We start from the raw sequence: 27734 nt of genomic DNA on the forward strand, positions 1-27734 counted from the left end.
TTATCTTTCCTTCTGTGCTTCAGTGAGACAGGAGGTCGTGGCTATTTCTGGCAGAAGCAGCTCCTGTCTCCACAACTGCTCATTTTCTGTTTCTCAGTAGCAAGGATTGGACAAATGCTGGCTGCTGCTGCTGCCCGTGACAATTCAGCCGCCCTCTTGCTCTGAACCTGCCCATTCACCCTTGCAAGTTTGGACTGGCTGCTGCTACAGCAGCAGCAGGAAGGATTGGGACCGCCAGAGCCACTCAGAGAGGAACAAGGGAACACAATACGGCACTGACTGTTCACTGGAGGACCAGCCACCATCTCTGCCTGCTCCCTCAACTTTTGTGTGTCCATTAAGGCCACGCAGAGGGAGGCAGCCAAGAAAATAAGATGGCCCTTTATAGGAGTAGCCCATGCATCCTCCCATTCGCAGGGAAGGGTGGGCCTTTTGGGACCCAATCACTGCCCCACCAAGAGTGCAGGTGAGCCAGCCAGAGGTTCAGCTGGCTGCTCTTTCCACGCCCAACCCTGCCTGGGGCACCTCCTGGAGGGGTAGGGAGCCGGGCTGACAGAGGTGACTGGTTGCATTTTGTTTCTAGGCAGCCCCATGGGCCGACTTGTCCCTGCCACAGTGCCCAGAGGGGATGAGGAAGAGCTCGGAGCTCGGAATGGACACCAGCCAAAGCGGCGGAGTTGAGAAGAGGAGGCGCTCCGCTTTCTGCCTGGTCTCGTTTCCAACTCTGCTGCAAGAGGAAGGGAAGATGGGGAGGCTGCTCCTTGCAGTTTGATCTCCTCCGTTGTAACAGCTGCTCATCAGCTGCTATTCCTTTTTTTTTAAAAAAAGTGCCAGCGCCAGCCTCGCACTTTTAAAGCCCGCTTAACTTAAATGTGCAGCTTGACCCTCAGACAGACCCACGCCCGCCTCCCGCCAGCGAGCGCTAAGAATACGAGCACCAGAAGGGGAATCCGGGACTAGCTGCAACCTGACACCTTCCGCCGCTGACTGGCTGAGACGCCTCGCTCCGCCTCCGCCGTCCGAGCGACTCATTGCCCAGCCGTGCCTCCAGAACTCGGAATCCGGCTTTCTCGTAGGCTGGGCTCTCCTGCCAGTCATTCTGAAGGACGGGCTCTTCTCCCCGGCTTTGGCCCGGCCCCCTTTCCTCCTCCTCCTCCTCCCCCCCCCCCCCCGCGCCTATTGATATTATTGGAGTGTGGTGCGAGCGGCCGGTCTGCAGTCGGAGACTCGCAGGCAGCAAATACGGAGAGAAAAAGCGAGTAGGGCAAGGGGAAGAAGGCAGCCGGGGAGAGAGAGCGAGCTCTGGGCAAGAGCGCTGCGAAATAAAACACGTTACAGAACAAGCTCTTTAATCCCCACCGAGTGGCAGCAGCGGGAGCAACAGCAACCAGCGCACAGTCTCTCTCTCGAATATATATATGTAATTAGATATATTTTAAACACCTCATGCACCATGGTTTTTCAAAGTAGGCTCCCTTCATGGATTATTTTGTGTTGCGTCTGGCTGCTTCGCTTTGCACACACGGGGGAGGCACAGGCTGCGAAAGAAGGTAAGGCGATGCCGAAAACAAAAGTTTATCTCGTTGCAAGGGCTTCCTGGAGTGTTTATTCTTGCTCCCCGAGATTGCAACTGCATGCAGCCCCTTCTCCCCTCTCCCTCTCGAGCCCAGCAGAGATGAAAGGGGCAGCGCTGGGCACCCGCAGCCCCGTGCCGAGTCCTAGGCAAGGGAGCGAGCACCTCATTCATAGACGATAATGGATCCCCATTGCACCCCGATTGTGTCTGCGTGACTGTAAAGAACGGCGCGTTTCCTATCAGGATTTAGGTCTGTAAGGTGTGCACGTGATGCAAAGCCCTGGGATGGTTTCAGGTCTGGCGAGGGGGTGGGGGCGCATATCGGTAGGACCGCTGGGGAGTTTCTTCTATCGCGATTAGGGGGCAACTTAAAAGGTGGCTGATAGCATAAGCAGTGCAGTTCTACCCCGCATCGATGCCCCACCACCGACATAATAAAATATGAAAAGATTCCGCCCCCCCCCCCCCCGCTGGAGTTTGTGGAGGAATGAAGCTACTCCATGACTGCAGGGGAGTTTGGGGACGGAGGATGTGATCCCTTGGGGTGGGGAGCGAGGGCGCTTCTTTGGAGTCGCCCGTGTCACCTAGAGCAGCTCATCCGAAAGTCTGACTTGTCCGCTTCGTATCGATAGCGGGATCTGCAGCTCTCGGAGCGGCGGCGTTCAGTCCGAGAGGCAGGAGAGGGAGCAGGCGGAGCAGCAGCAGCCTCATGTAGAACTATTTGCATCACATATGCAGTCTCTGTGCGTGTGTGTATTAGCTGTGTGCACATTTTCACGAGATGTGCTTTGCCTCCCCCCCCCCACCCGCGCCCTCTGTTGTGCATAATCCATAGGCTGCTTCTGTGTATGGCAGGGAGCTAATCTGTTTCCTCGGCGTCTTCCCTCTTGAATGGCAACCGGGGGCTTCGAAAACCTCCTCCGTCGTTTGCAAAACGTAGTTTTGCAGACCTGCGAAAGGAAACGGTTCCCCACGAGATGTAAAATACATCTCTTGCCTTGCCTTGCGGGAAATGTGAGGTGCTGGGAACATACATGTTCGAGGGGATATCATGTCTTTGTGGGAAGGGGGGAGAGGACCCCCCCCCACTCCATACATTCTCGCTTTTTGAGTTTATAGGCATGAGGTAAAATGAGCTAGGAAGGACGGGTCCTCCTCTTCTGTACCTAGGCAGCAGGGAGAGAGGGCGAAATCAGGCGCTCTCGCTCGGCAGGCTGTGGAAAGTTTATCCGGAAGGCGGAAAACGCCGAGGGAAACCTGGCGTGGATAAGGAGAGGAGGGGAGGCTGCGGGCAGCGGTGCCCCGGCTCCCGGGAGGGCGGCATCTGGGGTGGGCAAGAAGCCCGCATCTCCTCACGCGGTGCCCTATTGGAGGGGCGGAGGGAGGGACACCGGACAGACCGAAGCCGGTGTCACTTCAGCCACCCCGTTGTGTCTATGATTTGTGAATTGACTGGAGGGGGGGGGGGGAGAAAAAACCCAACTCGTGTGTGTGTGGTGTGATCTCTGGAGTTCACCTGGGGCAGCCTCGCAAAACTCCTCTCCAACTTTGGAGACCCTGCTCAGTCCCCCTCCTGGTCCGGGAAGACCGGGGGGGGGGGGGATCGCCAGCCACTAAAAAAAAAAAAAAAGGTTTCATTGCCCACGGTGGTGTGTATGAAGGCCATCTTTAAAAGAAGGGGGGCCTCGTGGGGTTTTTGGGGAGGGGCAAGAGAAAAACAATCCTGTGGGGAGGAGGGGGGAAGGCACAGCCAGCCCCACAACTTCCTGACGATCGTTTGCAAGGGGGACTCGGGTTCAGTGGCTATGGAGATTAGGGAGGGAGAGCCAGGGTCGCAGCCTCCATCTCGGCCAGCGGACGGGGGTTTCTTCTCCGCTCCCGGGAAACAAATCCCGCCGGCTCAGCTCGGGTGCCGGTCGGGGAACTCCGCGTCAAAGGCTAAAGGGGGCGCTTGCGGAGGCGCTCGCTTAGGAGGAAGAGAAGCGCGGGAACGGGCTGCCCCCGCCGCGTCACTTCATTAGCTGAGCGGGGACGGCTGCGCGAAGGGCGAAGGCGCAAGTCCTGAGCCCGGGAGGGAGGGAGGCGGCATTCTCCTGGGTGCTCGGAGCAGAGATGCCTCTTCTTTTTCAGCCGCCTGAGGGAAGGATGGAGCCTCGAGGAGATGCTCCGCTTCCCTTTTCCTTCCTCCGGGCCAGACGAGTTCCCCGGACTGAGTTCCAAAACATAACTCGCTTGTGCTCGGGGCTTGTTTGGCTCTGAGGCTTCGGCTGCGCTTGTTACTCGAGGCTGAGCTGCACTGAACCAGATGGGGCTTGCTTCTGAGTAAAGGCTTCGGCTGTTTTCCAGGCCTGGTGCGGGAAAAGTAGTAATCAAGGGCCTCTGAGCATGTGCAAAGTGAGGCACATTCCCCGCTGGCAATGCCAAAGGGGCTCTCTCTCTGTTAGATTGTTAAAGGAGATTGCAGAAAGGAGTCTTGTGGCACATTCAGGCTTTGGGTAGGATGCACTGGTCACTGGTGAGAACAAAAAAGTATTGGGACACCTTAAAAATGTTTAATAGATTCGCACTATTGAAGGTGTCCCAAGACTTCTTTCCTTTCCCCCTGACATACTGATCACACTGTGTGACATCCATAGGGCCAAGGATGGATCCAAACCAGACGGTATGGCTCCCAGTCAGACTTGTGTCCTAAACTGAACAGTGTGTTTACAGCAGTAGGGGGTGGGGAGATATATTTTTATTTTATTTTTTAAGCTGGGGGGATGAGTTGATCAACCATTCAGAGAATAGCTATCGGGTGTGAAAATGTGTTGAGTAATTTCTTTGGCACTCACTTCAGTGTACTGTTATCTGGTTGCGAAAGAGGGGAGAAGAACTTCAGAAAATAGCATAATAAAATAACATGCAAAAACTATATACCTATATAGCAGAGCTTTCCAAACTGTGTCGCGACATATAATTGTGTAGGGTGCAGTGTGTAGGTGTGTCATGCAAACGCTCCCCATGCTCTTATAAGGGGTTGGTTTAACCTCCGGTTTGCTAATAAAACTGAATTACTGTGTCACGAAATGCTGCATGTCTAAAAAGTGTGTCAGTAACATGAAAAGTTTGGAAAGCTCTGCTTTATGGGTACCAAAGGTTATAATTGATGCCCCCCCCAAAGTACCTACATTAGGTACAGCTAGTTTTATATAGTAGCACCACCGTTCATGAAATAGTTTTCTATCTGGCAAGTTACACTGGCTGTCCTTTATTTTTGAGCTGTTGATCAGTGGGGGATCTGACTACTGCAGCAAAGCTGGAATTGGCTGATGTGTGGGCTACAGATTTCATTAGAGGCCTTTCTCTAACAGCATCTAAAATGTATTTCATTTTCTGTTGTTATTGACCTGGTTTGAGTTGGTTGGTTTGTTGAAGGAACTTGTTTCTTTGGAAAAGAAAAACTTCTGTTTTGAGCACTTGGCAAAAGTTAAGGGAAGTTTGCTTGTAAAACTTGAGTAAAGGGTCCCTCAGCACCTGTGAAAGTATTTCTTTTTTCTCTCCCCAAAAAGTTGTTGTTTCTTTAAAAGTCAGTATCATAAAATAGGATTATTCTCATAACTTTGAAAAATCAAGTTAACGCACACTAAGCCCTTTAAAACTTGTATTCTGTGTACTCAAGACACAGAAGAGAGATACCCCTTCCACTATAATTTTGTGTACAATACATGTTTAGGTTGTTTGAGTACCACTGGGAATGTTTAGTGCAATTAAAGAATTACAACCTGTTTTCAATAGATGTACTGATGGAGACATGGAGGGTTAAACCTGCACTATGACTTTTTTTAGCTAAGCTTATCAGCATGGTCTTTAATTAGCAACAGCAATACACAGAACTCTATTAACTCCTAGTTAGAGACCATTAATAGCTGACGTCCCTTAGATACCTGGCTTAATTAAATAAATAATTAAATGAAAAGTGAAGCTATTTAAAGTTTGAGTAGGGCCTGAACTTTATTGAGAAGGCACGATGTAAGGATACAAAAAGATTCTTTAAAACAATATGCTTTCCACAATATACTTAGGTGTAGGGCTGCAACCCTTGCTGCATATTTATTTGAGAGTAAGCACCTCTCACACCTCTCACAAGTGGGACTCTCACATTGGTGAGCATAGATGATCAGGTTGGAAGGCTGTATTCCTCTTTGGTTGGAAGTAATTTGAATTAAAATCAATAGTGATTACTCCCATTACACATGGTTAACACTGGATTACAAAATTAGACAATGCCTGAATATATTCCACAAAGTTCTATTTTTTATGATGGGAAGTTTATTTCTGCTTATTTCTCAAAATATGTCAACGTGCATGGATAGATTTCAAATGGTACTCATGGCAAGAAGTACTTTTAAATCTAAGACTGCAGCCGGCTACACACTTGGGCAGGGATTTCAATATAATTTACTGCTAATTAACTGTGTAGAGAACTGCAGGCTGTATATTGATTTATATTAATTGGTTATTTTAAACTGAAAGGTGCTTTTGTTAACAGTCGATTAGTAAAATGTACTCTTGACTAAAACATGTCAATGTAAAAAAGAAAAAAAGAAACACCAAGTTTGTATCTGCAGTTAGCAGAATGATGCTTTTTGAAATATTTCATTATTTGCAGTTTAAATACTGACCAACAGTTTTAAGAGGTGGTGTGGAACTAAATGCACTAATGTGTCAGTAAAGCTTTATCATAACACTCAGTAGTACTCATATTCAGCAAAATTTTATAAATAAATTTATATTACTACCCATGTATAAGCCCTTTTCTATTTTTATTTTGTTTATTGGACTGAGTCAGAAACTACTGTAAAATAACAGTACTTCTAAGTAGCAGGTAAGTTTACAGTACTTGTAATTTATAACAAATTTTATAGGTAAAAAACGGAAGTGTAGTTTCTGTTTTGCTGAAGTGGCAACCCCCCCCCCACTCCAATTGCATCCAACATCTGTCAGTTTCATCTTCGTCTTTTTGAAATATATTTCCGGGATCTCAATATGCATATGTGCATTTTAATAATTTATTGTATAATGAAGAATTGTAAAGCTAAGATATATGTATATTTTTTATGATGAAAAGTTCCAAATTAACTGGATTTATTATTTTTGACATCTCGGTATAATATATTGTTTTATATACACACGTAAACATTATTGTCACTCACATTCTCTAATACATCTTTGACTAGTACAGATCACAATAGGTTATTACATAGTTAAAAAATTAAAAAGAAACTTAATGTTAATGTATATAAATGCATGTTGCATAATAAATGTACTTTAATGAAAATGAATTTTTTTTTTGGTATTTTCTGTCATTTCCCGATAGAATTTTGTTTTATATAATAAATTATACCTGAAAAATTAGTCATCTGCATTTGAGGAAGTTCATCCAGCTGCTCTGTGTTAATACTTTTTGAATTGGTTTTTTAGGGAAAGATAATTTAATAAATGAAACTTAATTCTTAAAATAATTTTAACACAAATATTTTTTTTTCTCTTTCAGTAATATTGTTGGATTCTAAAGCACAACAGACAGAGTTGGAATGGATTTCTTCTCCTCCTAATGGGGTAAGTATACCACAAGAACAAGAGAAAATAAATTGCACCAAAAAATCGCACAAACACAGTTTAAATTAAACATTTTCCCAAAATGTTTGTCAGTGTAACGTTTTTCCTGGGAAAGGAGGTATAGTTCAAACCTGTGTTCTATAATTTAATAATACGGGTGTTTTCAAAACATGAGAAACATTTCAAGCATTTAATTTTTTAATAGAACTTAAAGATCAAGATACAGAAATTGCTGCCATTAAAGCAGAAATTTTATGTACTTATTTTCAGAACTTTACTTAACAAACTTATCCTGATGTACTTTGACATTACTTATATAATTAAGTCATTCCTATTTAGACTTCCTTTTTTTTTTGTTCATTTGATCATATGAGAAACGCCCATCTCACATCTGTTTAGAAACAATATGATGGAATGAAAGAATCTAGATTCTTCTAAAAATGAAACACTCTAGAAACTATATTATATGGGCAGTTTAAATAAGTAAGCGTCCTTAATAATTTTCCTCTGATGAAATTTTGATTTAATTAAAGGGGTTTCTGCTGCCTCAGCACTTTGTGGATTGGGTTGCCCACCATTTAGAGTAGTTCTTAAATCACACAGTCTCTTTGAGTGCCTGTGAATAAAGGTTTGCGCAATCAATCCTTTAATCCAAAGCTTATAAAGAAATGTGGAACTGAAAGAGCATGAACTGTGAGTGGGGATACAAAAGTGTAACAAATCCTGTATATAAGAAGAATGGAAACCTGTAAGTGTCTTAGTTGAAAAGCAAGATCGTAAACTCAATCCAACATAGGGTGAAAGTAAGTTTGAAGGCTTTCGAAATGTAATGTGAGCTGAAAGTTTAAGACGAATAATAACTTCATATGTGTGTTGGAAAGAACAATTTTAGGTAGACTGCATAAAGGCATGGTCACATGCTTGGGGGCTGGGGATATAAAATGTTTCAGGAAAGGTGATGGGAATACACTTCAGTGGTAGTCCATGCTGTAAGTGTCATATTTAAGATACTGATTAAAAGAAAAGCATTGTACCCCTGACAAAGAAAAAAAATACTGGTGTCATCTAGCAAATAAAAAGGCACAATGTCTGCATTTATTATGCTTATTTGCTGTATGCGCTAGAGACCAAGCATTGTCAAGTGAACTTAACACATTTTCAAGGAGAGGTTGACAGCTCTTGAGGAAAAAATAGTTTCAGTGTTCTTAGTGCATGTTCTGAAACCAAAGAAAATCAAACCAAAGTCTCCATTATTAATGGCAAAATAGGCAATAATGTGTTTTCTTATATGTAATTCTAGAAAGTACCGGTAGCATACTTCTGATAATCAGCACATTTCTGCAATTGTTTATATACACATTAAAGCTGGGAGATTAATATAATATATTGAAACATTTTATTTCAAGGTGACTGTCTCTTATGTCCCTACTTTAAGCTAAATACAAGCATCAGTTCTGGCTTAGAGTTTTCAAATTAAGAAAGGGTAATTGCAGTTACCTACTGGTACTCAAACCAACGAAAGAAAGTAAATATGTACACTTAACTTGCAATATACATAATTTGTTTGAATTTTCAGTATGAAAATGTCTTCAGATGGTTTCCTTTCTCACAGTTATGACAGATAACATATTTCCCTTATAATACCAAACCTGGTGTTATGTACTGTTCTAAGCAATGAAATGAGAAGATAACATTGCTCAGTATTACAAAGCATGTGCTGTACCACTGAAGATTGCAGACTTCATCCCCATTTAAAAAGAACTTTGGTTATAAGGGTGGGGCAGCCATTTGCCTGCCAATCAGTTGGCAGTACTGTGCTATGTAGACCATTGGTCTGACTTAATATAATGTAGTTTCACATGATTCCTTTCTTAAAGGGAATATTAAGTTTCAGTGGGCAATTAGTTCAACTCACTAAAGCAACAGTGTGCATTTCATTAAGCTAACATGTCGTATCATGCGTATTGTGACATAAATACTGCAGTGCTTTGAAAATACAGTTTTATATTTACAACCTCTGTGCGTTTCAACATTTACAACCATAATATATTTTGTGGTAATAAGTTCCAGCATCAGTTCATCAATGTCTGCTTTTCTTAGAGCAGTGGACTAACACTAAAATGATCTCATTTGCTGTCAAATAGGCTTGTGAACTATTGTGTGATGCATGGCTTTGAGCATGCTAGGCCAGTCTTCCTTAGTGCTTGCCTTCCATGAGTCATTACTAGTGATGACTGGGGTAGATATAATGCTGAGCAGCCCCTTAACCATGGTTAAAATGGCAGGGGTTTCAAGCTCACGTTTCTCTCAGGGCGTGATTGCAAGATCCCCCACCCAGCCCCTTCTGTCACCTGGTAAAAATTCCACCTGCTCATTACCTATTGGCATTGACAACAATTAAGCACCCCGTGAGCACAAAACAAAAGGAGTGGCTGATGCTGACCAGGGTTTGAAAGTGGTTAGCAAAACCTGAATAAGTGTTACTGTTAACTTCACCTAATGTGAATACTGATCTAACACTTAACTGCAAATAATAAGAGAAAGGAGAAAAACAGTTTTAGGAGGGCACATGCATATGAGCTGTTCTTAATCATTAAGTGTTACAGATAACTGGTCCTGAGTAATGAATTGTTCCCACAAGAAGATGAGTGATTGCGACCCAACCTGATTCACACTCCAAGGCCTGTTCAATGTTAAGGAAATAATACTGCCAAAAAAATAATAAAAATCATTGGGTTGAATCCAGACCTGCTTTTCCATTTTTGGAAACGCTCTTTCTGTTCTCAGAATAAAATTGCATCTGACAGGGGTTACCGCTCCACAAACGTGATGTTTTCTTGGGTGGAAATAAGGAGACGATTCTCACTTGTTCTTCCTCTCCCCTGCAGCCCACAATGCCATCTCCCACACACTTCTGAAGGGTCTCCCAAACTTCTTGAGTAGATTTGTAGAGGCATGGGGACTACAAGGGGTGTGGGGGGGATATGCAAAAATAGCCTTGACCTTTTGCCTGAAGGAGCATACTTTATTCCACTACTAACTTTTATATATTCCTTCGTTTTCAAAAACAAAATCTGAAAAGTTATACCTAGATAGTTTCCAATATAGATGTAAGCTTTATCCTAATATCAGTTTCAATAGATAAGCCAAATTTAAATGTCATTATTTTACTCCAAAGGGTTAATTCAGATTGCATTTTGGATATAATTGCAGTCATAACTTGATTATACGAAGCAATATAACCATGTGGTAATTCATCAAAGATAATTGTCTTGTATCACCTCATGTAATTCCAGGATCAAAGCTGTAAGGTGATAAGCCTGTCAGCGATAGGCTGTATGCCATATGATGGTTCCCACATGGAATGTGGTAATTTTTCTTCATTTGTTAGATTTGGAAATATATTTTTGGACTGGCCCTTTGGCCCTCCCATTGAACTATGTTCAATCACCTATTTTTTAATCGACCGACGAACCACCTCAATCTTCGCTCAAAACAGCTTTATTCATTACCTGCGGGAGAAAATATTATTATTTTCCTTCCTTCAGAAGAAAACACATTGAAATAAAGATAATCTGGACTAGAGTAGCATAGCTGAATGACTTTTACGTGTCAAGAATTTAGGGACCTGAATTGTTACTGTGAACCAAGTAGGACATTTGGTTAAATTAAAAAATTTAATTTAATTTGGTTAAATTAAAAAAATTAATTTTTCTTGAGTTTTTGCAGTTCATGTAAAATGACTATGAAGAAAAAAATAGTAGTTTATGTTTCAAACAATTAGAATTGATAACAGTTGATTTCTAATGTAAACTTTCTGTTCTGATTTCTAATATTCAACGAAGTAGAAATCTAAAGATGCAGTCCCTTATTATTAGAATGCTACCATGCTTCACTGGGTACCATATGCATACCTTTGTAACACAGAGACTTTTTACCTACTCGAAATTCCACATACCATACTTTTTTACTCTTAGACAGCTGCAGAGAGGCTGCATAGCAGATTGTAGCCCCGATATTGCAGCCTTTGTTTGTAGATTTACATCTTTCTAAAGGCATTTTGTTTATTTTGATACCCCTGAAGTTCTGATTGATTTTGTAGAATGGAAAGCCCATAACTCAGCAGTAGCCCCATGGACCTGCCTGCCATTTCTCTGTATCAAATGTGTTGTGAATCTGTGCCTGTTGAATAACACAATTCAAAGACTATGGCTGGGATCCAGTGTGGTTGTGTAGGAAGCTTTAGTGAATCCAGCAGGGCTTCTAATTGCAGCCTCCCTGAGCTTGTCTGAGAAAGTGATCTGGAAAAATCTGCCATGTCAGACACAAACTCTTTAGATCTTGGCTCACAAAATTTGTGTGTTTTGTTTATTTATTTATGACAGTATTCATATACCACCCTTTCCTAAAATACCAGTCCTGTGTACAGCAATATAAAAACATAGCCTTTCTCTTTCATTAAAAGTAGTACAGAACATCATTAAAATGACCATCTACTCCAGAAAATGGTAAACAACTGTATATGCCTAGTGCCATAAAATCGTCAAGAGATGCATGGAGGTCAAAAGGGAGGATGTCTGCCGAATCACAGTTGGAAGAGTGTTCCTCTATAATCTTAGTTTTCTCCTTTAATTATTAAGATTGCAGACCATAGTCCATGGAATCGGTGACAAAATTTTCCCGGTGTTTCTGTTTCTAGAGTACCCATTTAATGCAAGACGAAGTAAATGGTTAGAAAATCATTTATATAGCAATTTAGTGTGTCCAAATTGTTTCACTTAAAATACCTTGTAATCCTTGCAGCAAACTTGCAAAGTAGTTTGTTATTATTCACAATCTGAATCTTAGATAGGACAGAGGTTAAAATGCAACTTGCATAGTTCAGGTAAGATTGAGAACCAGGGCTGCTCACTCCTTTGGCTATTACAGTATACTAGCTCTCCATGTAAATGCTTTTGATATTGCTAGGGTTTGGATCAGATTCATCACCACAGTTCAATCCCCCCCCCCCCCAATATTTTGAGAAAGATGCTTTATTGTTAAGTATGCTAAAATGTCCTATTTTAATATGAATAATTATTTCTTTTCTGTTTTAGTGGGAAGAAATTAGTGGGCTGGATGAAAACTACACGCCTATACGAACGTACCAGGTATGCCAAGTCATGGAACCTAACCAAAATAACTGGCTTCGGACTAACTGGATCGCAAAAGGCAATGCACAAAGGATTTTTGTAGAACTAAAATTTACTCTGAGGGATTGTAATAGCCTTCCTGGAGTCCTGGGAACATGTAAAGAAACTTTCAACTTGCATTATTACGAAACAGACTATGACACTGGCAGGAGTATCAGAGAAAACCTGTATGTAAAAATAGATACTATTGCAGCTGATGAAAGCTTTACCCAAGGTGACCTTGGGGAGAGAAAGATGAAACTTAACACAGAGGTGAGAGAGATTGGACCTCTGTCCAAAAAAGGATTCTACCTTGCATTTCAGGATGTAGGTGCCTGCATTGCTTTGGTTTCTGTCAAAGTATACTACAAGAAGTGCTGGTCCATTATTGAGAACTTAGCTATTTTTCCAGATACAGTGACTGGGTCAGAGTTCTCCTCCTTAGTTGAGGTACGAGGAACCTGTGTCAGCAGCGCAGAAGAAGAGGCTGAGAACTCTCCTAGAATGCATTGTAGTGCAGAGGGAGAATGGTTAGTACCTATTGGAAAGTGTATCTGCAAAGCTGGTTTCCAGCAAAAAGGGGACACGTGTGAACGTAAGTAGAAAAAAAATACTTTTATGTATTCCCCTACTGAATATTTTACTGTGTCTCTTTTTTTTAAAAAAAAATGACTTTTGAATGAAAGTGTTCCGTTATTTAGTTCAGATACCATGAGCCTTGGAATTGTTATGCTTCACTCTAGCTGGCGTAGATCAATTGCATTCAAGGGTGGAAGTCAGCAATTGAATGTTGCATTTTGAAAAGGCTGTTAAACTGACTATGCAGAGCACGGTTCATCTTTACTAATGGTGTTGCACGCACACTGTAAATGCAGTTACATAATGCTATTTTACAAGAAATAGGCCAAGGAGGACATTCTTCAGAATACCCTTGAAGAAATCACAACTTGCAGAAAAGATACCATGAACAATCTTGTGTGTGATGAATGCTTGCTGCTTATTCTGAGTAGCTTATTTGTAGGAAACTATACAGAAACTAAAACTAAGAGTATAATGCACTTGTGATTAATTAGCCACTGAAAAGCTTTTTGGGGATGCATTAGGGTTAAGGTCCTAGGGGTGGCTGTAGGAAAGTTGCTATTCAGAAAGGGAAGCGAGCCACAGCATGCATGGTTTCCTCTGCACCCATATCAGATCTGGTTCCTAAAGGTTTGATTCATTACACAGGATTCTAAAATGCAAACACATTTTATTTCTGCAAGTTTCCCACAGGTGGATTTTATACAGTGTGATATTGACTTTAGATCTTTGCAGGACTGAACAAATCTTCCAGTATTGAAGATGCAGAGAATAAGAACCTGTGCATTAAACTTGGGAGATAGCGTTAAGAATTGTAATATGAAACGACCCATGCAAATCTGTTAGAAGTATCATAAATACTGCTAACTTTGACTTTAATAATAATAATAATAATAATAATAAGTGACTTGGGATGAACAAAGGTTTATCATAATAGTAATGGTAAACACTTCTTTAGTATTTGCTTGGTTTTCCCCAACTTTTAATTTTCACTGTTGTTTCTGAAGATAAACATATCTTCCATAAAAGTGAGAATATTGATAAAAATGAAATGTTGAGACCAGTGTCTAGACATTAGAATTCTACTAATTAAGCAGTCTTCTTGATTTTAGACATCAATGGTATTTTTGGTTGAGGCATTAAATGATAACTTGTTTTTAAATTTCTCTGTGTTCATTTTGCAAGAATACTTCTCATATCTGGCCGGCTGCCAATGAAACTGCTAAGACAATATGCTACCCTGGAGGTGATCCAGGTTTCATTTTGTGGGGGGTTTTTTGGCCTTCCTCTCCATCTCTTTGTTCAAAAATAATCCTGATAAGTTTCAAAATAAGCCCATGTATATTAGATAGCTACTAACCCTATTTATTTATTTATTTATTTATTTATTTATTTATTCCGCTTGATTGTAAAAACAAAACAAAACTCAAAGCTGTATACAAAAGATAAAAGCTGTCAGCTCTTTTATGTCGGAAGGACATGAGGTGTCTTAAATGCCTTTAGTCAGCTGCCTCATTCTGATACTAGTTAGAATTTTTTGCTTTAAGAACATTAATGATAAACTTCGTAGTAACTTATAATGTAGCTGGAAGAATGGTGCGCTCACTTTGAAGGAAACTGAACACAACATTAATGCAATTTGTTCTTCTTACTGTCAAGTTTTGTAGTATATGAAGCAGAATCAGGCTTTAACTGATCTTTAAGGTCTGCATCCTGCAATCACTTTGGATGTGTTAGCAATTAATAATTAACCTCATTGGGTCAAGTGAGTAAAATAGTGAATGTTTGCGTTGCAGTCCAGACTTGGTCACCCTAGCTTTGAATACATTGAATACATTGCCCCCCCCCCACAGATGTGCAGCAAGGTCGTCGTGTGCAAAGCTTAAAAAAATAATCACCTGTTTTTTTGGGAAATGGTAGGGTCCGAATTTATCTCCGCTCCCTATAACACCATCTCTTTGGTTCTATGAATGGGTCTGATCTATCAAAGGAAAAGTCCTAGCTTCTGAATGAGAGGATCTAGCAAAGGGCACTGCCCATTTTCCCTTTGTATACAGAAAATGATTTTCACAAGAAAAGCCTTCTTCTGTGTGCACCTTCCCTTTACTAAATTAAAGTGATTATGTGCATAGAAATCTGATTTTAATGGAATTTACATAGGCCTCTGTGTTTTTGGGGTTGTTATGTACATAGTTTACATTTTGTTTAGATATATCCATTCTACTACTAAAATATTTTGAGAGAATTATTAATATTCCATAACTACAATCACAAACACATTTTCTGGGAGTATGATTCATTGAACACAGTGAGACTTACTCTTGAGGAAATACGCTCAGCATTGTGATATTAAGGCGGACATTGCAATTCTTGCTAACAGACACCCACCAAAGAAAAAAAAGCTGTGCTGCTGTGTTCTTCCTCCAGTCATAGCACTACCTTTGCGGAAAATTTATATAAATTCCAGCATATATGTTGTGGTTTTTTATTCTGTGTCCAATTAACCAATAGGATTTAGCCATTTGTGTGGCCAGATCTGTACAGTTTCCTAATATGTTTTGTTGTTATGGTGTTTTAATTAGTAGTTTGAAATTGAATATATTTGCACATTGCCAATATAGATATCTTTGTGTACTTTCATGCATATACATATACTATGCAATAAAGAAGCCAATTCAAACTTAAAGGAATACCTAAGAAAAGACTTTTTCACTGACTATATTTTCAGTGTGGTGCATAATGTTTTTTCTTTAGACAGAAACTATATTCAGGTTGAAATGAGGCTTTTTTCTGGGTGGGAAACTTTGAGAAGTGCTGATATAATCCATATTCCATATGTTCTGTGTTATTTAAAAAGGAAAATAATACTCATTTGCTCACACATGGCTATATAATATTTCATATGCTAGGAAGCACTTCTCAGTGTGCATGAAATATATATGAAAATTAATTTGGCATTGTGTCTGAAAAGTCAGACTTCCAATAAAAGCAAAACTGATCTACTCTTCAGTTCAACTGCTTCATTACATGATGAAATAGTTGTCTAAAACATGTGAAAGAGGTATGGTCTTTTTTGTGTTGCACGGCTTATGTGCTGAAACAGCGTTCAGTGCAATGTGACACTGCTATTCTGAATAGTTTTAAAAATAAATTTAAAAACCTGATTTACCCATAAAATGCTTTAAATATGGCCAGGTCTTGTGGTGTCCATTTGTTTCTAGGTAATGTAGATATTATTAAATTGAGAACTGCTTGATATTACAGGTATAAGGATATCACTGTCATTTGGTTCCCACACTTACATATATGTACAGTGTTACAATTTGTGTGATGGAGAAGACGGCGCACTGTACCTTCTTCCTTCCACCACACGCAGAATATATAGTATGAGAAAGGTGGTCCTGGTGGAGGCTAGTAATGCATGGAGCCATGATCTGTGAGGTTCTTCCCCTAAAAAAAGGAGGACTCTACAATGAAATGAAAGAAAGTGAAATGTATATGAAGGAATATGCTGGACAAATTTGAACGGCATATGAGTTGCCTTTCTGGTGTACCTTGACTATAACAACATTTCCCCCAAACAACAGCTGCTAATATCACCTGGGAATCTCACTCCTTGCCCAGATGGCATACATAAATTTTCGCCCCATCCCCTTCTTCCCACTTGTTTCTCCTTCATCTGGTTGCCTTCCCTTCCCTCTTATCTTGATTGAAGACACAAGACTGGGTTTTCAGTTATTCTGCAGAATCCAAAGACTGTAAGACAGGGACATAATTTAATTATCAAAAGCTCCCCATCCTCCACCCCACCGATAATTACGTACCGCACAAAGAGTTGGTCTGTATCTGTTCTTTGCACTTTTACATTTTGCTCTGATTTTAGTTATAATTATTCTCCTTTATTTCAGTTATTTATTGTTAATGAAAAATCCCAGCAAATAAGTAAACAAAGCTACAAAGGGATGAACAGCGCATTATCTTTGTGATAGTATGTTGACAAACCTGAGTTTGCTGTGATAGCATTTGTGTGTGGGAGAAGGTGATTGTAGAGATGGACTGAAAGTGGAGGATTGTTTTACCATGCCTGCATCTGTCAGTTCTCGATAATACTGGCCTACCTTCCAGTTGTTATAAGGATTACTAAGATAACACATGTAAAGTGCTTTGCAGTGTTCAACGTGAATGCTAAGTGAGTAACCGGGAAGTGAGCTATACTAGTGCATAATCTCATATCATGACCATTGAACTGGATAGTGGTTTCAGTGCTGAAATTTGGTTTTAAGAAAGCAGTAATCTAGAAGTGAGCAGAGGTGCTGGAGATTCAGAGACTTCATATACCTTCTAGTGTGCATTTGGTATGCAAAAATCTGTATCTTTTGTATGCTGTATTTCCCACTTTGCAGAGCAGTGGATGTCCAATATATATCTTTCCAATGAGAGCAGGGCCCTTTTCATGCTGTAGCAAGAGAAACAACCAGGAACATGTACTTTGAAGTTGCATCCATATGTGTAGTAAGGAACATTAATGTCCTGGAACAGGAGAAACAGGAAGCTTGCTGTGAAAGGTCAGACACCAGAGAAGCAATTCTTTTTATTCTCAAGTGATGAAGAAGTTTAATTGTCATATATCAATGTTACAATGCTTTCAAAGTTCATTCATTATTTCGTTTTATTTGTATGCTGCTTTTCCACACAAAAATATGCTCAAGGCAGCTTGCAACAAAGAAAACAGGAAAGCACTTCAAAGAAACACTACAAAAGCAATTTCATCATAATATAGCAAAACAATAGCAGATTTAACAACTTGCCAAAAACAAACACACACATTTTGATACTAAGGCTATAAAAAGATTACGTAAACAAAATGCAGCGCCCAGTAGCAAAAATAACAAGAGAGCTTCATTCATAGCTTCACCTCATTCCTAGAGACCTCCCTCCCATGATATTGCTCACTGACCCTTTCCTTCAGCAGCTTTTTATAAGTTCTGGTACGATTGTGTGAATTCTTAGGTGCAGTGTACATACTGTTCTGTATCTGCGCGTGTTTCCATTGCTATAAACATTGGAAAAGGCATGACTGGAATAAGAAATGCCAGAACACAAGCATTCAGAAGCTGAAATTAAGGTGGAAGGAGGAACTGGAAAGGGGTGGGGGGTGGGGTTAAGAAAACCCAGTCAGGGCACATGCATGAAACAAGTGGAAGAAAAAAGATTTATGTGATGAATACTTGCATGATTGGGCAAAACATTCCAAACCTGATGCGCTACTGAAAGATGGAATCATGCACTCACTTTCACCCAGCTGTCAGTCCATTTGTATTGATTAGCTCAGGAATTCTAATACAAGTCTCCTTTTACCTGAGAAACCATGGAAATTGTGCTCTCTTTGATCTTTATCTGGGCCTGAAGCTACTCTTATATTTATTGCCACTTAAGACTGTAGTGTAAAAATCAATTATTGCTCCCTCACTTTTAGCATTAATAATACATGTGCTTAATGTTTTCCCTCCATTGTGCAAGCCCCACATTCAAATGGTAGTCTAGTTTATTAAAACCAATAATATGTTCATAGAATGTGGACATGTAGTCATTAAGTCTGAAAGGTTATGAATTAAACTGTTTCAATTTAATGTGCTGTAGCAGACCAAAAAGAATTTCTGTAAGTGGCTTACTTATTGCATGGTTGTAGAAATTGAGACTATTTTTTATTTTTTATGAAGTTTTATTCCTTCAACAGGGAAACTTGTGATTTTACAATATTTTTTCTTGGTCTTTTTAAAATTAATCAAGCCAGACTGAAACTGGGATTGGAGCAAAAATACATGGAAAATATCATATTTCAAGGAACTGGTGTTTTTTTTAAGCCAGTTGTTTGAAGAAACTCTGTTGTAAGCTGTATAAGCTGTAAATTCATTTCATTCAAGAAACCAAATGGTCAAAATAGATGCAGTTCACAGCATTTACTATTAATGCAGGAGTTACATCAGTGCATATTTTATAGGAAGAAATTAACTGGTATTGATCTTTCCTTGTTTGAGCTAGTGCAATTCTGATAGCTTCATAGGGCCCTGTATTGCCAAACTTCTGCATATGAGGTTCTGATGTAGTGTGAAATCACATATCTCTGAAAGCACTACATGGCTATATGTGGCAAATGAGAGATGGGCCTTGTCATTGCAGATAAATTTGGTTGTGGCAGCGAGTAGCCTGGTTCACACAGTGCAAACCCTGTGCCTGTGGGTTTACTTAACAAATGCTTGCAGAAGCCCTGGAATATGGAGTATTTGTGCTAAGCGCACTTCATAGGACAGGTAGTGCTGGTCCTTTGGCCAAGCAAAACAGCAATGCCAGTTGCCAGTCGTGAGGCCAAGTAATACTTTCAGCCCCCTGAAAGTTACTACTCCGGCGTCTCCGCCTTCTGTCTTTTAAATTGCAAGTTCCTAGGGCCAGATACTTGTTTTTCTTCCCTGTAAGTTCCATATATCTTGCTTTAAAATAGTTCCATATATCTTGCTTTGAAAGTAATTCTTAAGCAGCTTACCAGAAAGTAAGTTTGATTCCAAAGGCCCAGGTTTCAAAAATATATGCTGAGGAATGTAGGCTTCCACAGCCTTTTAGTTTCAACCATTCTACTGGCCTTTGTTTAAAAAATTACTACATTGTGAATCAAAACTTTTGAGTCAGAATACGCAAATGCAATCTGATAAAATCTCTGGAGTACAAGAGCAGGCACAACTGTGGATTTAATTCACTGTGTCTGGCAGATGGTTGGCTACAAGTTTAAGGCTGCAACCATAAGTACATTAATAGTGATGAAACTTGTATAGGATGTCACTGCATATAAGTCTTGCAGTGATATGACTGGATGGGCAAGTTATCTAGGTTGCCTAAATCACACGTCTCCTCTTAGGTATTATAGCTGTATGGGATATTTGAACCGTTAGTGAGGGTTGGAAACCATAAACCTTGCCCTAGTAGATAGCAGGTACAATGTATATACAAGCAGTTGTGACATGGTACCATTTTCTTGTTTTCAGCTGCAGTGCTCACATACGCTTAAGAAAGCACAATAGCAGTCATTAAAATTCAGTAGATACCAGTCTTACTGCTTGTTACCAGTCCAAAAAATGGAGTCTAGGAAAACAGTGAGGTTGATTGATGGTGATATTCTGAGAAAATGTACACAAACAAGCTGCTTAGGTAACTTGAGCACATGAAACCAATGTAGCATAAGCTCAAAGATCCTCTCAGCAAGATCTGATTCTTAATCTAATAAAGTTGCAGCCCATTAAACCTCATTTATGGTCTCTACATCTTCTTTCTGACTCCTGGGGCAAAATGCAGAAGCCATTTGATAATTTTTATTCAGCGACCATCCAGAGTAAATGAAGTAGCTACTGCAAAGGCCAAGTAATTTAATATGTCAGAATATCCTTAAAAAACATTACCACCATGTTTAGAAATCACAGGGCTCTTGTGCACATTTAAGAGTACACCTCCTTAAAAAAGAAATAACTTAACATAAAGCAAATTCAGCATTCCATAGTGCCAGCTAATAATTAACTGGCTGATGGGATTTATAGCCATAGTCCACCTGCTAGCTTGATGTCTGGAGGCTTGATATGTCCAAAGGCCTTAAGTGAGATATCAAATATCAACCCAGTCTCTTCTGTTATGGATCAAGTACTCCATTGTCAAACCCTTAATCCTTGCACTCAAGTCTGTATATTTGTTTTTATTCATTTTGGATTTTTGTGTGTGCAGAAAAGGGGCTTGTATCTTCTTTTTCACTTATCACCCCTACTTGGAACAGCTACCCAGTCTTGAATCTCCAGCACAGCTAGTTCCGGCAGAGCTTGGATGTCATTGCTGATTAGCACTGTCTTCAAGCTCCACGTTCCCCAAGAAATTAAGCATTGTCCCCATGTTACCCCAAGAGATGTCTAGGCATATTACCTATTTGGCAGCACATGATCAGCCAGTTTTATAAGAGATTAAAATAAATGCTTACATTGGATTATGGCCTAAATAACAGATTTGGGGGACAAACACATTCAAAGCTATCAAATACAATTTGTACAGTGTGACTCTGTACAGACACACTGTCACAAAATGAAAGTTATTTTCCCTTACGTGGTTTCTGGATGGTCCAAATAAAAAGTCCCTTTAGGCATAAACAGCTTGCTTTGCCTTAAGATCAAAATCAACCCAACACAAATTTCATGCTCACCATTTGTTGTTTTGTTTCCTTCTGAACTACGTCATGTATAAAGGAGCCCCGCAAATGGACTTCAGATGGGAAGCCCAGGGCAGGCAGAAATGATGCACTTCTCTACCACTTCAACATTTCCTGTTTGTGGGAGTGGAGAGGGGGAAAGCTCACATCCTTTTTGAAACACAGAACTCCAGTTCCATTAAAAGGCATATAGGGCCAAGGGGACGGAGAAGGGTTTTTCCGCTCGCACTTTAGGGACATATAGGGTGGGAAGAAGGTGCACTGCAATTTCATATTCTGAACCCCACCCCATCTTTGTACGGGATTGCTTTGTACCTCCTCGTTCAGTCATTCTATCTTTCATTGCTGATGATTTGAAGAGGCAGCTGCTGGCTAGATGGAGGAAAGAGTCTGAGGAGTGTTACTGAGTGCAGTGAGTAACTATTGGGTAGACGTTAGAAGGAATCTGATGCTTAGCCAGTCTCAGCTTTGCACAGCAACAGGCAGCTTGAAATGTATGGTGAGCGCAAAAGGTAAGATTGCTGCGGTAACAAAGGCACAACCAGGGAGATGTCTCTCTGCGTGAGGAGAAAAGGAAAGCAAGGGCAGAGGAGGGGGAGGGAGAAAATTTGAAGTGAAACTTAGCTAGCATAGAATAACTTGTTGCCTACAGAGATGCAAATAAGTTTTAGAAACCAAAACCGAAATCGTCAGGCATACGAAAGAACAGGAAAAAACCAGGCAGCCTGAGTTACCCTAATAGAGACAGCTGCTTCTGTCTTTGGAGCAGCCCTACCTGGCCTGCTTAGACCTATTTAATTGGAAAGAAAGCTATGTAGTGTGTTTGGAAATACTCAGAGGAGGTAAATAAAGTATGGAATTCTGATTACCAGACTTAAATGTATGGTTGTCATGGTAACTGGATGGCACATTTGAGTTTATCTTCACAAGTTGTCTGATACATAAAAAGAATCATTTGTAATTAGATTGCTAATGAATTTTCTTGTCCTTTTCTACCAGGAAATTATTTGTGTTTGGGGCAACTTCTGCCCATGGTTTATGTTGCTGGATCAGGAACTGCGTATACACAGCTAGCAGCAGACACACTGATCTGCACTGTAAAACACATTTGGATGTTAGGAGTTTAGCACAGCCCACATTCACAGTACATGCATGTCTCCGAACACAGTCTTGTTTCATTTTTGCAGACATAATCTGATGCAGTGTTTTATGTAACACCTACCCTTCTAAGTGTTTCCAAAGCCCTTCATAGATGTTATCTTGCCTATCCTTACAACAACCCTAGAAGTTCAATACAGTGGTACCTCGGGTTACATACGCTTCAGGTTACAGACGCTTCGGGTTACAGACTCCGCTAACCCAGAAATAGTACCTCAGGTTAAGAACTTTGCTTCAGGATGAGAACAGAAATCGTGCTCTGGCAGCACGGTGGCAGCAGGAGGCCCCATTAGCTAAAGTGGTGCTTCAAGTTAAGAACAGTTTCGGGTTAAGAACGGACCTCCGGAACGAATTAAGTACTTAACCCGAGGTACCACTGTACTATTATCATAATGTTAAGAAGGGAAGTGAATTGATGAGATTTCTAAGGCTAGTGAGTTCATGAATATAGTGAAATTTGAGATGGGGACTATGAACTCAGAGCTTATTGTCATGACCACTTTACTACACCCACGCTCAAATTTGGAAACATAAGAACAAATTTAGTGGACAGAGCTAAGCATATGCTACATAAATCAGTGCGTCTTAAAAGCAATTAACTTCATTATATTAATTCATTAATAGTATATTAATTCAATAGATTTTATTATTCAAATAACACTATTGGTGTACATAATTTTTATAGAGGAGCTGTGCAAGGAGTTCGGATACAGCGGACATCCACACCGTTCAGAGGCATGGTGGAGGCAGAGTTGGGCCACCCAAGAGAAGTCTAGCATCTCTACTGAGCCAGCCTAAAAATGTAGATTTTACTGCTCCTCCGCCTTTTGTTCTTGCTGGCATGAATGGCAGGGCTCATCTGATCTGTTTTCCCCCACTAAGAGCCCAGAGTTAGTATTATTCTGTAACAAAGAGAAGGAAAGGAGAGTACGGAATCAATGAAGGTGACCAGTTTACATTATCCCACTTCTGGTTCTTATCTCCAGCCAGAATGGTGCCTGAATGTGTATAACTGCATTTTTATGCATAACATGCAGTCATACAGGTTTAGGCACCATTTTGATTCGAGTTAAGAATTAAAAGGGGTGCAAGCTGGCCACCTTGATTTTGCAGAAAAAGAAGCTGCAGGGTATCACTCCAGAATATGTTCATAATAAAGATTTACCCTGCCACTACCAAAAACCACATCCCCACTTCCTTTCTCCTTCACAGGTGCTATTTACAGAAAACTACAGCTTCAGTGGCAAGTAGCAGCTAGGGTGGGCAATTTTCATCAGGAAACCAGCCTGGGCCCCCAAGCTACATCAGGAGAACCCATAGCTGCTTTTTCTAAAAATAAATGTGACCAGTTTAATCATATTTATTGATAAAAACACATGAATTACCTAAATTGAAGTATTTATGTTGCTGAACTTTATGCAGCTTTGTATCCATTGTTGTTAGTTTCAAGTCCAATGATTTTCTGTCGCATGTATTTAATAGTATGGGTGCGTGGTGTGTTAGAACTATAAGCAATTGCACACTAATGAAGTTTGGTTTGAGTTGGTCTGGTGTGTTGTTAAGGAATAAATATTGAATTTCAACAGACATTCAAACATTCAGCAGAGAACTTTTTGAAAAAGAAAACTTCTAATGCACAGTATACATGAAAAATGCACAGTCTCCGCTTTCACATCAGATCTTCACAATTCTGAAGTTTAAGATATTTATTTGTATTTAATTTTAGGAAAGAACTACCATTCATTTTTCATTAACGTTGAGGAGATAACGTACTGTTAGCTGCCAGTCACAAATGGAGTATAGGAGAATACTGACATTGATTGATGGACATGTTCTGACACTACAGACATACAGTCTATTTAGGTCATTTGAGCATGAGGCCAGTGCAGCATAGCTCCAAAGATTAGAAAATAATCCTTTGCTTGAGTTATTCCAGGATATGTGAAAATTCACTTGACACCAGAGTTTTCTAAACCATTTCCTCCCATTAAGAACTGTGTCTACTTTGATATGGCAAATACCGTCAAGGTGGTTCTGCCACAAACTAAGACAAACATAAGATTTTCTGTATAAATTTTATTAGTGGTATATCGCTTTACAATGGGCATTTTCAATTTCTATCATGTTCCTTTTTAACCGAAAATACATTGAAAATCAGACACTAAGGGTGAAAATAAGATGCTAAGGCTGTGCAAAACATATATTCAAGTGTGAGCTTCGATGTAATTAATTTATTTATTTTAAACAGAGTTTCCACTGCTGCCTTTGAAAAGGAAGAAGTTTATAGGCACCTTGCTGTCATCATGGAACTTTCCTTTCCTTGTATCACTGTGGGTGGCTTTGGGCATGTTAACCTGTCAATTAAGGATCCCTCAGGAGCAATTTATGGTGCCTTGAAAGAAGTTGCACCTCTTGAGACTGCTGCACTCTGGGGCTGATCATTATATGAACATAGGCAGAAATCATCCAGTGACAGCCTGCAGCTGGTCATTCAATTGCATGCTCATCGAGGAGCAACTGCTTCCATATATCAGAGGCATGGTCAACAGAACCCCTCCTGGGCTGCTCTGGGATTGAAATTCCTCACTGCCATAGGTTTGGTGATTTAGGGACATCAATTTTCCATAGTAGACCAAGAACTGTTTTATGAACATGCTAGAGATTTAGAGTCTATAATTTACTCTACATTTTCCTGTGTGGATATTTAATCTTCAGTGAATCTACACGGCTCAGATTACTGTATTTTTCGCTCTATAAGATGCAACAGACCACAAGACGCACCTAGTTTTTGGAGGAGGAAAACAAGAAAAAAAATATTCTGAATCTCAGAAGCCAGAACAGCAAGAGGGATCGCTGCGGTGAAAGCAGCAATCCCTCTTGCTGTTCTGGCTTCTGGGATAGCTGCGCAGCCTGCATTCGCTCCATAAGACGCACACACATTTCCCCTTACTTTTTAGAAAGGAAAAAGTGAGTATTATAGATCAAAAAATACGGTACTTTCTCCTTCCCCAGTCAGGTCAGTTCTTCATGCATTCTACAGTGAAATCAGAACAGTGTTCTGGGGTGGTAATTTCAAATGCTTTATTTGGTTTTATTAATTATACTCCGGGCAGATTGTCAGTGGTCTTTGTGCTTTGGAATGTGCCAGAATTCCCCCATCCTTCTGCCTTCAGCTATTAGTGCAACATAGTACTGAGCAACCTAAGCCAGTAACTTCTTCTTTTCCCCTCCCACCGGAATTTCCTTGGAATCTACTGATAGGCTTTGATCTGCCATTTGGAAACTATTTTGCTAACGTCTCAGGAGGGTGTGTGATAGTAACCCCATGATGTCACCTTTTCCCTGTTTGATCCTGGGAAGTAAAAGCCAGCCTTAACTTCCAGGAGTTAGGCTTTGGTTTACTCATATTATTTTATTTTTTGTATACAGTGGTACCTTGGGTTACATACACTTCAGGTTACATACGCTTCAGGTTACAGACTCCGCTAACCCAGAAATAGTACCCTGGGTTAAGAACTTTGCTTCAGGATGAGAGCAGAAATCATGCTCCTGTGGCGCGGCAGCAGCAGGAGGCCCCATTAGCTAAAGTGGACCTCCAGAACGAATTAAGTTCTTATTCTTAACCCGGGGTAAAAAGTTAAGGGACGCCTGACCATTATGTCCAGTCGTGACCGACTCTCGGGTTGCGGCGCTCATCTCGCTTTATTGGCCGAGGGAGCCGGCGTACAGCTTCCGGGTCATGTGGCCAGCATGACTAAGCTGCTTCTGGTGAAACCAGAGCAGCGCATGGAAACACCATTTACCTTCCCGCCAGAGCGGTACCTATTTATCTGCTTTCACTTTGACGTGCTTTCGAACTGCTAGGTGGGCAGGAGCAGGGACCGAGCAACGGGAGCTCACCCCGTCATGGGGTTTCAAACTGCTGACCTTCTGATCAGCAAGTCCTAGGCTCTGTGGTTTAACCCACAGCGCCATCTACGACCTGATACAAAATGTTTTGATTTTGAATGCTTTCCTCAGTTTCGAAAATAGTTTGGCATGCAACATGGGGAGTTGTTAAGAGAACAACTTCTAAAGCCTCATTGGAATCATGGAACTAGTTTCATTTTTCTTTGGATCCTGGTTTTGGGCATTGGCATTCATGTGAGCAGTTTGTGCGAGCTGAAAGCTCATGAGTGTCATCACCATAACATAGAGTGTTATAGAAAATGTAGGTCTTGTAAGATATTTATTAAGGAAAGATATGAGAAGCTGCTTTTTCCTAGGTTCAGCTCATCTCTGTAGTTTTTAACTGCCCACCTGAGCTCCTTAGGGTCTGAGGGATAAAGTGCTTCCTAGCTCTGCTTCAATAGATCTTTTGTGCAGCAATGTCTGGATTGAATTGGGGATTGTTATGCATGCAAGGCATGGATTCAAACACTGAGTTGCCACCTTTCCTTTTCATTATCTTTGAGAAAGTAATGCTTATGAATTGCCTACCTCACCAGGTCTGTTTGAATTATTCATGCAAATGATAATCCCCTGGTTTAGTAAGGAGTTGGCACCTTTATGCTAATTATATGTCAGTTGATAAAAGTGTGAGGACCTGATCTTGCAACTTTTTATCAAACAAAAATGTCAAGAAGCTGGGGGAGTGCTGCATTAGACATTTTTAAAAAGTGACCTTTATGGTTTTAAAATGTAACTATAGGTTTGTATTCTGCGTTTTGTTCTCTGAAATTGTTGTATAAAGCAAGAGTACCAGGGATCATTGCATGCACTCTTAGACACTTCGTGCAGTTCAAATAATAAAGTATGTGGGGTGTGTGTGTTTTTTTGGGGGGGATCTTTCCTCCCTCCATGAATCAAAGCATGTAAGTAAGTAGCAACACCTCCAAATCAGATCAGGCCCCCTCACAAAGCCTTGTGTCACTCTGCTGCTTCTGTACAGAATAGCTATGTTTTCCTATATAGTTCTGTTTCTCCAGGTCCAGGGGATTTGCAAGACTCTGTCCAAAATATTGCCTGTGGAGCACTGAAGGGCTTTAAAAATTTGTTTTAAAGCACAGCAGTGGATGATTTAAGAGAAGAAAAGAAAAGTTTGAAACTTAGGCGGGTTTAAAACAAAAAACCCTAAGTTCTGTTTTGACATAAACAACTCACAGGTCTTCAGAACTCTGCAGGCAGTATTCTAAGCACCCTCACATTGTAAGTTGCTTTGGTTTGCCTTGGGCAGGATAAAGTGACTAACAAATCTAATAAATAATAATTAATACCAGCAATAAAGTGTTTTAGAGGCCTGTAAGTCTTAGTATTCAAAAGGCTGGTGTGGAGTTTCATTTTTAAAAAATAAATAAATAAAATAAAACGAAGTAAAATGTACAAGCTTGAGCTTCAAATGTTCAAGCAGAGAAAATGTCCCAGATTCTGCACT

At 40.5% G+C, this 27734-nt stretch overlaps 1 protein-coding gene across 5 annotated transcripts in view; it reads left to right on the plus strand.

Annotated features, from left to right (window-relative positions):
* Positions 1-1316: 1316 nt before the first annotated feature.
* EPHA7 (EPH receptor A7) overlaps positions 1317-27734 on the plus strand; it is a 161891-nt gene continuing 135473 nt past the window's right edge. For 4 of the 5 annotated variants that reach the window (XM_028722994.2, XM_028722992.2, XM_028722995.2 and 1 more), the window contains exons 1-3: positions 1317-1550; positions 7113-7177; positions 12274-12943. In XM_028722994.2, the coding sequence (XP_028578827.1) occupies positions 1454-1550; positions 7113-7177; positions 12274-12943 (832 nt within the window). In that variant the 5' untranslated portion in view covers positions 1317-1453. Of the gene's footprint in view, positions 1551-6421; positions 6444-7112; positions 7178-12273; positions 12944-27734 lie in introns of those variants that run through there. The other variant, XM_028722993.2, reaches the window with a different exon arrangement.

Source organism: Podarcis muralis, chromosome 3, assembly GCF_964188315.1.
Source record: "Podarcis muralis chromosome 3, rPodMur119.hap1.1, whole genome shotgun sequence".
NCBI lineage: Eukaryota > Metazoa > Chordata > Lepidosauria > Squamata > Lacertidae > Podarcis > Podarcis muralis.